We start from the raw sequence: 13545 nt of genomic DNA on the forward strand, positions 1-13545 counted from the left end.
TATCTTTTAGGTGATAAAGCGAAAATTCAAACTTAAGCCATCTAGCTCCAAGACTTATATTCTTAACTGTTCTGCTATGTTACTTAGCTTAGAAGAATATAGAGAAGCACATATGGGGGCTCTCGTTGGGGAAGAGACCTACTGCAACAAAACTTATAGGCATTCCACTCATGTTCATTTTCTTTCTCCTTTGAAGTTAAAGGGGGAGAGGTATGATTTCTTTGATAATACTTAAAACTCTTTTCCTTTATATTATGCTACTTGTAAAACACACTTTAAGATTAAAACTTAGAATGTGAAGGTCCATTACTAGGTGGTTTTCTCTTATTTTGTAAAAAGAAATAAATGAAGAGCTGAAAATTTACAGTTTTTAAATTTAACCCTAATGTTCCACTTCAAACGATTTTTCAAGTCCACCCATTTAAAAATGATAGTAAGAATAAAACATTTGTGTAAGAAAAGGAGAAATACTGACAATTTTGAAAAGGATTATTCTTCATTTGAAGGTAAAGATGCAAAGTCTGAAGGTGTAGTCCCATCTCCTGTGTCATTAGTACCAGAAGAAAAGGTGTCATTTGGCCTATATGCACTCTCTGTGTCTTCCCTAACGGTGGCAAGAATCCGGAAAGTGTACAACAAGTTGGACAGCAAAGCCATCGCTAAGCAGGTAAGCAGAATGATTTCACAGTAAGCTGTGGCTGGTTTTCCCAGGAAAGTGTTTCAGAACATCATTATGGGTCCACCCAAGTTTGAATAGTTATTGAAAATAGTGCCTTTCGTGTATTGTTTATATTTGTTTTATTGGATTTGGATTTAAGCCAAAACATAGTTAGATAATTAGCTTAATTTGGAAAAGTGAGAATTTCCTTCTCTGTGCATGATTTATATTCTTTTTAAAATATTATTATTGGCAATTAAGAAATTGAATTACAGAAAACGAAAGAAAACAATTGCTATTTTTAAGGGTATCACTTAACTTTTTTCTGGATCACCTCCTATGTGCCAAGTACCGCTTTGTTTAGGATACAGAAGTGGATATAGAGAAAATTCCTGCCTTTATGTTTCTTACACTGTAGTGGAAGAGACAGATGATAATAACTAAAGAAATGACCTAATCTTAGGTTATATTAGGAGGTGAAGAGTGCAGAGAATAAAGCAAGGAAGGAGAAAGTGATCAACTTATAGTGCTAAATAGAATGGTTGTAGGAGGCCTCATTCTAAAGGTGAAATTGGAGAAGACTTGATATAGGAGAGGCAGCAAGCCATGAGAACATGCAGAATGGGATATAGTCACAGCATGGGTGATATTGTCCCAGTGGTATAAGTGCTGAGGCCCTGAGGAAGGTCCATGCATGCTGTAGAGGTGGCGAGGCTGGAGCAAATGAGAGAAGACCTGGGTAGTAGAAGAAGAACTCAGATAGGTAATAGGTACTAGACTGTATTGGATTTATAGGCAGTGGTAGAGACATTCGCTTGAGCCAAGTGAGATGGAAAGCATTATAGGGTTCCAGGCCTAATGAATGAAATGTTAGTCAGGATGGCTCTGACCTTCCTTGAATAGACTTAAGGGGGACAACAGACAAAGGTAGAAACAAGGAGATTAGTTTTATAATAATTCATATGACTATAATGGTGGTGACACCTGGGAGGATAGTAGTGGCCATGATGAGAAATGATCAGATTTGAGGTATATTTTAAAGATGAGGCCAACAGTTTTTGGAAATTGGGTGTGAATTATGAAGAAAAGAAAGAAATCAAGGATAACTCCAAGGTTTTTTTGCTCTGACATTGAGGAAAACAGGGTTGCTTTTTCTGATTTGGAGAAAACTTCTGGAAGAGTACTTTGGGGAAGAATACTCAGAACTATGTTTTAGAGAAATTTGAGAAGTATATTGGAGATCTCAAAGCCATTGGAAATGTGAATCTGGACTTTGAGGTAGAGGTTTGAACCATGGATGTTCAGAAGTGATATCTAAAGCCGGGAGGCTAGATGCTTTTATCTAAGTATAGATGTGGCTAGAGAAGAGAAAGGTTCCAGACTGAGACCTGGACATCTAGTACTGGGGAGCTATGGAGATGAAGAACCAGCAAAAAACAGTGAGGAGTAGCGGCCAGCAAGAAAAGGAGAAAAATGAGGAGAGTTTGATGTGATAGAAATCAGTAATTCACAGTGGCAAATGTCTCTGGTCCAGAAAAGACTAGGACTAAGGACTGACCAGCAGTGGGTCTAACAAGGTGGAAGTCTTAGGTGAACTTGGCAAGCTGTCTGGCTGATTAGAGGAGGCACAGCCCAAGGGAGGAAATCGAGAGAATGGGAGGAAAGGATTTGGGAACAGTAAGTATTGACAACTCTTGTGCAGGCATATGTCTGTAAGTACATGGACCATCCTTCAAGGAACATGAACTATAGATAAATTTAGTTCTACAAGGAACAATAGAATTAAAGTTTTAGGATTGTGTTTGCTTTGAAAGCCCATTATGTGTATATTTGTGTTACATATGCAAAACTTATCATTTCTCTTTTGTAGGCATGTTTTATCTATAAACACTTGAATAATATATGTGACATTTACTTGGATATGAAGTAAAGTTAATATTATGTTCACTGATCAGAAATACCGTGAGACAGCTAGTGTTAAGAACTTTAAATCCATGACTGAATTTCGTCTGGAAAGATCTCTGAAGCTATTTCCAATGAACCCCTCACCATCTTTATCTCAGTAGATTGTACTTAACTTACTATCTGTGACTTTCTATCCATAGGAAGAGCTTGCACACTTAAAAAAAAAAATGAATGCCCATGTTTTTAATATTCTGATAAGAGAAAGAAATGATGTTACAAATCATGGTCGTGTGTTCGTTTGTTTGGTTTTTTTTTTTTTTCCAATCAAAATGTTCAGACTGTTCTTCTATAGTTACATTTTTCTCCCCTTTCCTATTCTTCAGTTAGGCATTTCTTCCCATGAGAATGCCACTCCTGTGAAATTGATACACAACTCAGCAGGACACCTTAATGGACCTGCACGGACAGTTGGAGCTACTCTGATTGGATACTTGGGTGAGTCAGATTGCCTTACTGTTTCAGACTCCTTTATTGGCCTTCAAATCTGCATTCACTGCATTCATATTTTATAGTGTTCTTACAATATTTAGAAATTAATAACAATCTCAAACTCCAGTCAACTTTAAAAATCATAACCTTTTTAAAAATCCCATTAACTTTTTCCCTATTTTGTCAGCACTAATGAGTGCTGACTACATATTTCTGTGTAATTTCAAGGTAAAATTCACACTACATTTAGGGATAGAGATGTAAAGATTTAGAAATATTGGTGATTATTGCATGGTTTGGTGCAGCAGTGGTGGCACCCGTGAGTGCATCTGTTATTTGGAAATGAGCTAGAAATAAGACCTCTGGAGTATAAACAGTGACTCCAACTATAGTAGAAGTTAAAGCTGGTGGACATTCTACAGAGCCTCGTACTTGATGTGTGCTTAAAAAGAGTTGATTTTTTTGGTTAGATAGAATCCTGAGACATAATCCAGTCATGTCATCCAAAATTCAGAACCAGCCATTATATATCTAGAGTACGTTAATATTGGTTCTTTTTTAGATTAATAAAAAGTTAGTGGTCTGTTGGTCAGAATCCTACGTATTTATCAGTCCTTGGCAGCTTTTATTGTCTCAGTGATGTGTACATATCCTAACTTTGGTTTTCTTCATAACCACATTGCATTATAAAACAGTTTTCTTTATGCTAATGCACATGTTATTTTTTCTTTATTCAATTCAGCAAGTATTTACTGAGCTCTGCTCTATGTCCTTTGCAAAAATATAACAGCACATGGTATAGTAAAAAAAATCAGTGAGTGAAGAGTTCAAGAGATTGAGGTTCCTGCTCCTATTCTATAACTGTGTGACATTATACCAGACATTTGAGCTTTTTGGACTTCAACTTTCTTATCTATAAACTAGTAATACTGGCCCTAATTACTTCAGAAAGTAGTTTTCAAAATTTGGTGCCATAATATATGCAAATATTATGGATACTGCAAAGCACATAGAAATATAAAATGCATATTAGTTTTATTTTTGGAAAACTCAGTCTTGATTAGTAGGCAAATGACATTCAAACAGTGCTTTCTTTTAAAAGCAAGGTTAGAAAAAAAAAGCAAAGTTAGGAACATAGAAGCGAGGTTTCTTTAGTTGACATGAAGTGAGTTCTAGTGCTGTGTTTCCACATGCTTATGCTCTTCTGGCGTCACTGTCACTGGTGTACTGTTACTCAGACTATATAACTAGAAAGTTTTGAGTAATGGCTACTGAAGTGCCTTGCTTGGCTCATCTTGGGAATACTTGGTCTTTGCCAGGATGACATCCACAACCCATTCCCCAGTTCAGAGTTCAAGGGCTGTTACCCTCCCAAAGTTTATTCCCCAGCAGTACCTAGTCAGGCATTCTCCTCACTCACCTCAGAAGTGAATTCTCAGGGCCTCTGTACTTTGCCTTTATGCTGTCCAAAGCTACACAGTCAAAACCTTTGAGCTTGCTCTCGAATCCCCACCCTTCTCTACTCACTCCTTTACTCCCACCTCGTCTCTGAGTGTAGACATTAGCATTTATTACATTCCACATCCGACCTTGAATTTTTATTTAGAATTTTTATTTTAGGATAGAGTATAATTTAAAATTAATTAAATATTTCTTAAGATGATTTATTCAGTTCTTGTTTACATAGGGAATTTAATTATTTTTCACTGTCTTTTAATCAGGAGTAAGAACATTTGTCCCTAAGCCTGTTGCCACTACTTTGCAGTACATTGGTGGAGCGGCAGCCATCCTGGGCCTGGTGGCCATGGCTTCTGATGTGGAAGGGCTATATGCAGCAGTCAAGGCCCTGGTTTGTGTTGTCAAGAGTAACCCACTAGCCAGCAAAGAAATGGAAAGAATCAAGGGCTACCAGGTTTGTAACCATAAAGCTTCACTCTCACGTTACTTCATGTTTAGGGAAAAATATATATATATAATTTTCATTATTATTTATATTTTTTCAAACTCTGGAAGAATTTTTTCATCCAAATGTACTTTAAAGGTCAGTAGTTTTTTAGTAAAAGTAATATATTTCAAGTGAGAATGTGAATTGTTTATTTTGGCTCAAACTTTTTATCCTATTTCATCAAATCTTGTTTCCTAAACTCTTGAATTAAAAAAAAAATAAACTCTTGAATTAGGCTTTGTTATTTCAGTTATTCAGTTATTTCAGATCTATTTGCAACTTTAGAATTCTTTTTCTCTATGGAAATTGGAGTGAAATGAAACAGGGTCATATTGCCAGCCCACGCTAGCTGCTAAATGGGTGATAGATTGAGAGAGTTCCTTGTTTTCCTCGTCTCTTCCCTCCACATCCAGTCATCTTTTACTGACCGCCCGCCCCCGTTCTCTTACCTAGGGAATGTGAGAACCACTCTATAATACCTGTGCCATTGCTAGTCCTGAAAACTCAAGTGGGATTAAAAATATCCAGTATTCATGTATCCACAACCTACTAGGTTTAAGCAAAAAGTTATTTGTCAGAAAAGAAACAAGTATTTGGAGTAAAATTTAATCTCTTTAGTGTAGATGAAGTATGAATGCCTTCTTCTACTATAGCCAGCAGTTCATTGCTAGTGAATAAACTGTTTACTGTTTGTTTTCTGTAGATTTAATCACATTATTTTGGTAAGTGTTCTATTTTGCAAAACTTTCAAAATGATTATTGTGGCATTGCTCACCACATTTCATGAAAATACACGAGCCCTCTAAATGTTCCAACATTATGAGGATGACTAATAATTCTATATCCATTCCAGAGATTACCATTCAACCTTTTAAATTTGAAATTATGAAGTCTATGTTGCAAAAGAAAAATCCTTGTAGTGAAATGTAATAAAATGGAGAAAAAGAGTAAAAAAGTTGTATGTACATGTTTTGGCAACAAATTACATATAGGTGGATTGAAAGCGTTCATGTAGAAGATATTTTAATGATAGAGTAGTTGGGATGACCCTGCTTATTAGATTTGCTCTAATTTTATATTGTCATAATAAAAATTTAGAAATCAGCTTGGAAGTCTCAAGGAATTGCTTTACATAGAGTTTGTGTGTGTGTGTGTGTGTGCGCGCGTATATGATATGATTAATCAGTGGGCATATGATACTGTTTCTTCTAGTTGCTGGCGATGCTGCTTAAGAAGAAACGTTCCCTCCTTAACAGCCACATTCTCCATCTAACGTTTTCCTTGGTGGGAACTGTTGATAGTGGACATGAGACCTCCATTATTCCAAATTCAACTGCCTTCCAGGATCTACTTTGTGATTTTGAAGTATGTAAATGAACACTAATTGTTAATATGCAGTCAATGAATCCATGTCTTACTCTGCATGTTGATAGAGTTAAGTATTAAAAAATTTGTCTCTAGGATGTGTTTAAGTTCTATAATTTTATGATGCTCCTGTTAATGTCATTGGTAAAGTACAAAAATAGAATAGTGATGGGGTTTCTTCTCCCCAGGGGTTTTCCAGTTTACAAGTAGTGTAGAAGTGAAATGGTGTATAAGGCATTTATCTAACTATAGCTAATTTGCTGCTTTCTCTGGCATTATAAGAGGCAAACGTATATTCATTAAATAATTCTAATAGGTACCACTTACTCTCATATATCCCTTATCCATTTAACTTCCCATTCACAGTACTTTACAACTCATCACTATATACTTTATATACTATACACTTGATGTCAGTATATATCTCCCCTGTGGGGCTGTGGACTTCACGTGTGCAGAGATCCTGTCTTCATTTGTATCCCTACCACCCAGATTGATGTCTAGTACTAAATGTTTGCTGGCTGTAATGTCTAGGCCAAAACCATTCTTTCTCATAACTACTATAATCTCTGTCTTGTCGGTTATTTTAAATTCCTAACAAACAGGGGATCCCTGGGTGGCGCAGCGGTTTGGTGCCTGCCTTTGGCCCAGGGCGCGATCCTGGAGACCCGGGATCGAATCCCACGTCGGGCTCCCGATGCATGGAGCCTGTTTCTCCCTCTGCCTGTGTCTCTGCCTCTCTCTCTCTCTCTCTCTCACTGTGTGCCTATCATAAATAAATAAAAATAAATAAATAAAAAAAATAAATTCCTAACAGATTTTGTGAGCACCTGGGTAGCTTAGTGGTTGAGCATCTGCCTTTGGCTCAGGTCATGATCCCCAGGTCTGGGATTGAGTCCCGCATCACGCTCTCCCTCTGCCTATGCCTCTGCCTCTCTCTCTGTGTCTCTTATGAATTAATAAATAAAATCTTTTTTTAAAAAAAAACCCCCCAAAAAATAAAACAGAAAAACAGGTTATGTGCCCTAATTGCTTTCCTGAAACTTTATTTGAATGCATATTAGCATCCTGGCCCATACTCCGTCTACAGTACCTGCAGCTCAGGAGCAAATTCTGCATTTGCTCTCTCTCTCTCTCTCTCTCTCTCTCTCTCTCTCTTTTTTTAGATTTTATTTATTTATTTGAGAGAGAGAGAGAAAAAACAAGTGGGGGGGGGGTTGAGAGACAAACAGACTCTCTGCTGAAGGGGAGCCTAATACGGGACTCAATCCCAGGACCCTGAGGTCATGACTTGAGCCAAAGGCAGATGCCTAACCAGTTGAGCTACCCAAGCACTCCAGTGTCTCCCTCTTTTTGCACCTTCTGACTCTTGCTAGCCTGCAGCTCCTGTATCTTTCTTACTACTTGCCCCATAATTTTCCGGCTTGGAAAATTTTATTATTTTACTTAAAGATGTCCAACTTCTTTACCTTTTTTTGTTTTCTTTCCTTTTTTTTTTTTTAAGATTTTATTTATTTATTCATGAGAGACACAGAGAGAGAGAGAAGGAGACAGAGAGGCAGGCAGAGACACAGGCAGAGGGAGAAGCAGGCTCCATGCAGGGAGCCCGATGTGGGACTCGATCCTGGGACTCCAGGATCATGCCCTGGGCTGAAGGCAGGTGCTAAACCGCTGAGCCACCCAGGGATCCCCTTTTGTTTTCTTCCTTTCATGTTCTTCCCACAGCCTCATCTCTACAAAGTTCAGCCCTAGATCTGAATCTCTAGCTTGGCATCTAAGTTCCCCACTTAGTTCTGATCTCTTGATCAACATTTCCATTTTTATGTCCCAGCAACACCTAACCTGAACTTAACTACCTCCCCCAAATTAGTTCTTCCTTCTAACTGTATTTCTGTTAATAAAACCATTTCCCTAGTCACCGAGGCTTGAAATTGAAAAATCAGCTTTCTTCTTCTTCCCTGTTTATAAACAGTCTGAAATTAAGTCCTGTAGACTATATTTCCATATTTCCTATAGTTTACCTTCTTGTTTCTACTTTTACATCCTAGCCCAAGCCCTGATCAACTCTTCTCTTACCTACTAGGGTAACTACCACTTCTTTCCTCCTTCCCTCAACCTATCCATAGATCTTTTGACCTCATTCTTTTTAAAGCATAATCATACTAATTATTCAAAAGCTTCTGATGATTTCCCTTCCAAACAATAAAGTATACATTTCTCAACCTGATATTCAAAATTGTAACACACAAACTTCTCATTCTTTTAGAAAATACCTTTTGAGCATGTTTGAACTAGGCATCCTGTTGGTGCTAATGATGCAAAAATAAAGAAGTCCATTAGAAGAGAAGAGCAAATAAATAGACCAATAAAAATGTGTAAAAATATAGAGATAAAGGTATGCAGAGAGAATTACAGGAGTTCTAAGGAGACCTACTTAATCAAACCTGGCTTTTTTTTTTTATCTGGAAACTGATATGTTTAAATCATGGGTTATCTTTAGTTTCAAGTATCTGATAAAAATCTAATATACAAACATCAGAAATTTGGTTGCTCAACATATTTTGTTTCATTTTAAATTATCTCTCTCATTTTATGGCATCATATAGCATTCCTAATTAATGCAAAACATAATAGTCTATAAATACTTAATTCACCCTATTTTTAAAACAGCATCTGACAGATAAAAATAAGATAATAGTAATAGAATTTACAGGCATTTTCTTTTTAGTGGTTGTTCTAAAATTTATAATATACATTTATAACAAATCATTCTGTCATCAAAGTATATTATACCACTTTACCTATTGCATAAAAACCTTACAAAGATAAACTTCGATTTCTTTCATCCTGTCCTTTGTGCTGTTATGGTCCAACATTTTATTTCTGTATGTTTATGATCTCCATAATACTTTCTATATTTTTGTTTAAATAGCAAGTTATCTTTTAAAGAAAATTTTAAAAATTCTTTTATACTTACCCACATATGTAATATTCATGGCATTTTTATTCCTTTGTGTAGTACCTGATTTCCATCTTATATGATTCTTCTAACTGGAAAACCTTTAGCATTTTTCATGGTGCCTGTCCGCTGGCCTTCAGTTATCCCATCTGAAAAAGTCTTCATTTTTTATTTTTTGAATAGAATTCTAATTGACTTTTAAAAATTCTTTTTATGCCTTAAAGATGTCCATCACTCCATTGTCTTTTCTTTTTCTTCTGTTTGGGATTTGTTGACTTTTCTAGATCTGTGAGTTTGTCATTTTTATCAAATTAGAAATTTTTTAGCCATTATTTCTCCAGCTATTTTTCCTAGTGCCTTCCCCCAGTCTCCTCTGGACTCCAATTACATATGTCTTAGATTGCTTGATATTTTCCCACAAGTCACTTATGCTATATCTAGTAATTTCTTTTTAGTTCTTTTCTCATGCTTGATTTTGAATAGTTTCTATTGTTGTGTCTTCAAGCTCACTGAATTATTTTCTGCAGTATCCAGTCTCCTGTTAGTCCCATCCAGTATAGTTTTCACTTTAAATATTTTACTTTTCCTCTGTAGAAGTTCATTTTGGATCTTTGATTGCTTTCTATTTTTCCTCCTCATGTTCATATTTTTGGTTATATTCTATAGCTTATGGAGCTTTAAAAAAAAAGATTTATTTATTTATTTGAGAGAGAGTGAGAGCATGCGCAAGTTGGGGGAGGGGGCAAAGGAAGAGGGAGAGAAATCTTCAAGCTGACTCCCCACTGAGCACAGAGCTTGTTGTGGGACTCTGAGACTATGACTAAAGCCGAAATCAGTGGTCAGCTGCCTAACCGACTAAGCTACCCAGGTGCTCCTCGAGCATATTTTTAATAACTTTTAAGAAGGCCTGATAGGGGCACCTGGGTGGCTCAGCGGTTGAGCGTCTGCCTTTGGTTCAGGTCATGATCCCAGGGTCCTGTGATTGAGTCCCATAACAGGCTCCCTGCATGGAGCCTGCTTCTCCCTCTGCCTGTGTCTCTGCCTCTCTCTGTGTGCCTCTCATGAATAAATAAGAAAATCTTTAAAAAAAAATAAAAGTCCTGATAATTCTATCATCTCTGTAATTTCTGGGCTATGTATAGTAATTGATTTTTTACCTACTTATGGATCATATTTTCCTTTTTCTTTGTGTTCTTGGTAATTTTTGATTGTATACTAAATTTTACATTAGTAAGTGCTAGATTTTGTTGTGTTCCATTATAAAAGTATGAACTTTAACATTGTATTTATCTTTTTGAGTCACACTTTTAATATTTGTTAGGGTGGACCTAGAGTAACCTTTAGTACTAATTTAGCCCCATTACTCAGGTATTTCACTTCTAGGGCCTCTATTCAACTCCCTATATATTAGGAAGTCTCCATGCTCTTTGGTGGGGCTACAGACTAGTCTCAGACTCATAAATTCCAGGAATTGTTTGTTGTACTCAACTGCAGTGATTGATTCCAGTTTTGGACTCCACATGAGATTCCAGTCACTCAGTCTTTGTCTGCTGGATGCAGCACTCAGTATTCATTCTATTCTGTATGCTGTGTTCAGTATTCAGTAATAATATTCAGTCCTTGATTTACAGATGATTTTTCAATACGTCTTACCTTTCCAGTTGTTTTGGAGGGTAATTTCCATAGCAATTAATCTTTTATAAATAGAACCAGAAGTTTTATGCGTTAGCATTTTTATAGGACTTCGCCAAATATTATAAAATATTATAAAATTTTATAAAGTGGTTATATTCAGTCAACTATATAAGTGAAATAAGTTTGTGTGTTGCATGTATGTTTGTTGGATAGTCATTCGGGGTGTTTTTTTAACCCTAAATGTACCACTATTCTTTGTTTTTATTGTAGGTTTGGCTCCATGCACCATATGAACTTCATCTTTCCTTATTTGAACATTTTATTGAACTACTCACCGAGTCCAGGTATTAGTTAATATCCATAAGTTAATTGTTCAGTAATAGAAGAGATGATAACTTGGTCTATATAAAATGTTCTTTCTCTTACAGTGAAGCTTCAAAGAATGCCAAATTAATGAGGGAATTCCAGCTAATTCCCAAGTTGCTACTGACTCTTCGAGATATGTCTTTATCCCAACCTACTATTGCTGCTATTAGTAATGTGCTGAGCTTCTTACTGCAAGGTTTTCCCAATAGCAATGATCTCCTCAGGTAGTGAAAACTTCTGTATCTGTATATTAACTAAAAGTATCAGTGAGGTTAAAGTGAATGAGACAAATGTAATTGGTTCTTATGCATGTGTCATACCTGTAATGTTAATATTCCAGATACTTGAAAGGCATAAAAATATGCATGTATCAGTATCTTGTATTTATATAGCAAAATCAGTTGTTGCCACTAGTGAATAAGAAAATATATAGGACTGAGCCCAGCAACATTGATTGTCCTATACGTTAAATGTGTTCAGTATACGAATTCTCGGTGCATCTTCCCTAAGCCCTGCTACTTCTCAAGTGTATGTGCCAATTGTGCACAATCTCCTACCCTGCCCCCTGTAGTGGGCATGCCATCTCTTTTATATATTTATTTTCTGTCACCCAAACAGATGATGAGATTTTATTTTTGTATATTCAAACCTTTCATATGATTTATTATTTTGCAGCTAATGAGAAATGGCTTAAGGCATATTTACAGGTTGTCTGTAGAATAATTTTAATATCTACATGGTAATTCCCATCTTAAAATGGAAGGAAAATGCAGCCTAACCAAAGTATTTTCCAAGTAGAGAATTCCTTAAACTCAATTTGATCACTTTTCACGTACTTGCCCAGGTATCACAGGTAAAACCACGCTGACTGATTAGAATATTCCCTATAGACTAGTCTCTAATCTGTGTACCATGGTTTTTTTTTTTTTTAATATTTATTTACCTTAAGGACATTTTTGTAACTTTGCAACAGATTTAAAACTGGAGTTTGAAAATTATTTTGGAGATTAGTGTGTTTGTTTTTTAACAGTAACTATTTAAATCTTATTCTGGAACTATAATAATCATTTTGCTAAAATTATCACTGAAACCCATCAAGTTTTTATTTTTATCTACCAATTTAGAAACTAAAACCTAGAGAGGTTAAGTTACCTGCCTCAAGTAACAAGATTAAAAACTGGTAGAGCCAGGATTTTAACATTACCCATGTTTCTAAAACCAAAGTTCTTAATTAGCAGGCTACAGTGGATCCATATAGATAATGTTAGGACATTTTAATTTGGATCATACTGTTCAGTTCTTAAAAATGCATTAAAGGGTTAGTGCATTAAAGGCCTAATTTCTGGAGAAATATATTTTATCCTATGTTTTAAAATATTGTAACATATAATGTTAATTACAGTGTTCCTAGGGGAAGTAAAATTTACACAATCTCTTAAAGGTCTATAAAAGATTAGTTAAAACAAGAAGTATTATTTTTTCATTTCTTTGTGTTTGGGGAGAGAAAAAGCCTAAAATCCATAACTTTTCTCTTGTTTTTAAAGGTTTGGCCAGTTTATTTCTTCTACTTTACCAACATTTGCGGTTTGTGAGAAATTTGTAGTTATGGAAATAAACAATGAAGAGAAGCTTGATACTGGTGAGTCCAGTCTGGAGCTTGAAAACTAATTGCTATGCCCTGTTTTCTTGCACAATTTATAATTATATGTGATGCTATTATATTACTTTTCTCCTTACATTACTTTTCATGGTCTTTCACAGATGTATTTATGTTAAGTCAAGCCTATATAATAAGCATATACAGAATTACCTATGGAACTTAATAGGGTGTGAATTCTACTTAAAAACTAAAATCTTTCCTGTTGGTGGGTAGAGAGATGGGTGAAATAAGGGAGATTAAGAGTACACTTACCATGGGTGCCTGGGTGGCTCAGCAGTTGAGTGTCTGCCTTTGGCTCAGGGCATGATCCTGGAGTCCCAGGAGCAAGTCCCACATCGGGCTCCCTGCATGGAGCCTGCTTCTCCCTCTGCCTGTGTCTCTGCTTTTCTCTCTCTCTGTGTCTCTCATGAATAAATAAATAAAATCTTAAAAAAAAAAAGTACACTTTACTTGATGAGCACTAAGAAATGTATAGAATTGTTGAATCGTGACCTGAAACTAATATATGTTTGTCTTTCTTTCTTTCTTTCTTTCTTTCTTTCTTTCTTTCTTTCTTTCTTTCT

At 35.9% G+C, this 13545-nt stretch overlaps 1 protein-coding gene across 10 annotated transcripts in view; it reads left to right on the forward strand.

Moving 5' to 3' along the window:
* The window catches only part of WDFY3 (WD repeat and FYVE domain containing 3), a 267477-nt gene that overhangs the window by 161465 nt on the left and 92467 nt on the right, over positions 1-13545 (forward strand). For all 10 annotated transcript variants that reach the window (XM_055312924.1, XM_055312929.1, XM_055312928.1 and 7 more), the window contains 7 exons: positions 507-667; positions 2947-3058; positions 4774-4964; positions 6210-6362; positions 11227-11300; positions 11385-11546; positions 12867-12961. In XM_055312924.1, coding sequence (XP_055168899.1) covers positions 507-667; positions 2947-3058; positions 4774-4964; positions 6210-6362; positions 11227-11300; positions 11385-11546; positions 12867-12961 — 948 coding nt within the window. The remainder of the gene's footprint in view (positions 1-506; positions 668-2946; positions 3059-4773; positions 4965-6209; positions 6363-11226; positions 11301-11384; positions 11547-12866; positions 12962-13545) is intronic.

The sequence above is a fragment of the Nyctereutes procyonoides genome, unplaced genomic scaffold (genome assembly GCF_905146905.1).
Source record: "Nyctereutes procyonoides isolate TBG_1078 unplaced genomic scaffold, NYPRO_anot_genome, whole genome shotgun sequence".
Taxonomy (NCBI): Eukaryota; Metazoa; Chordata; class Mammalia; order Carnivora; family Canidae; genus Nyctereutes; species Nyctereutes procyonoides.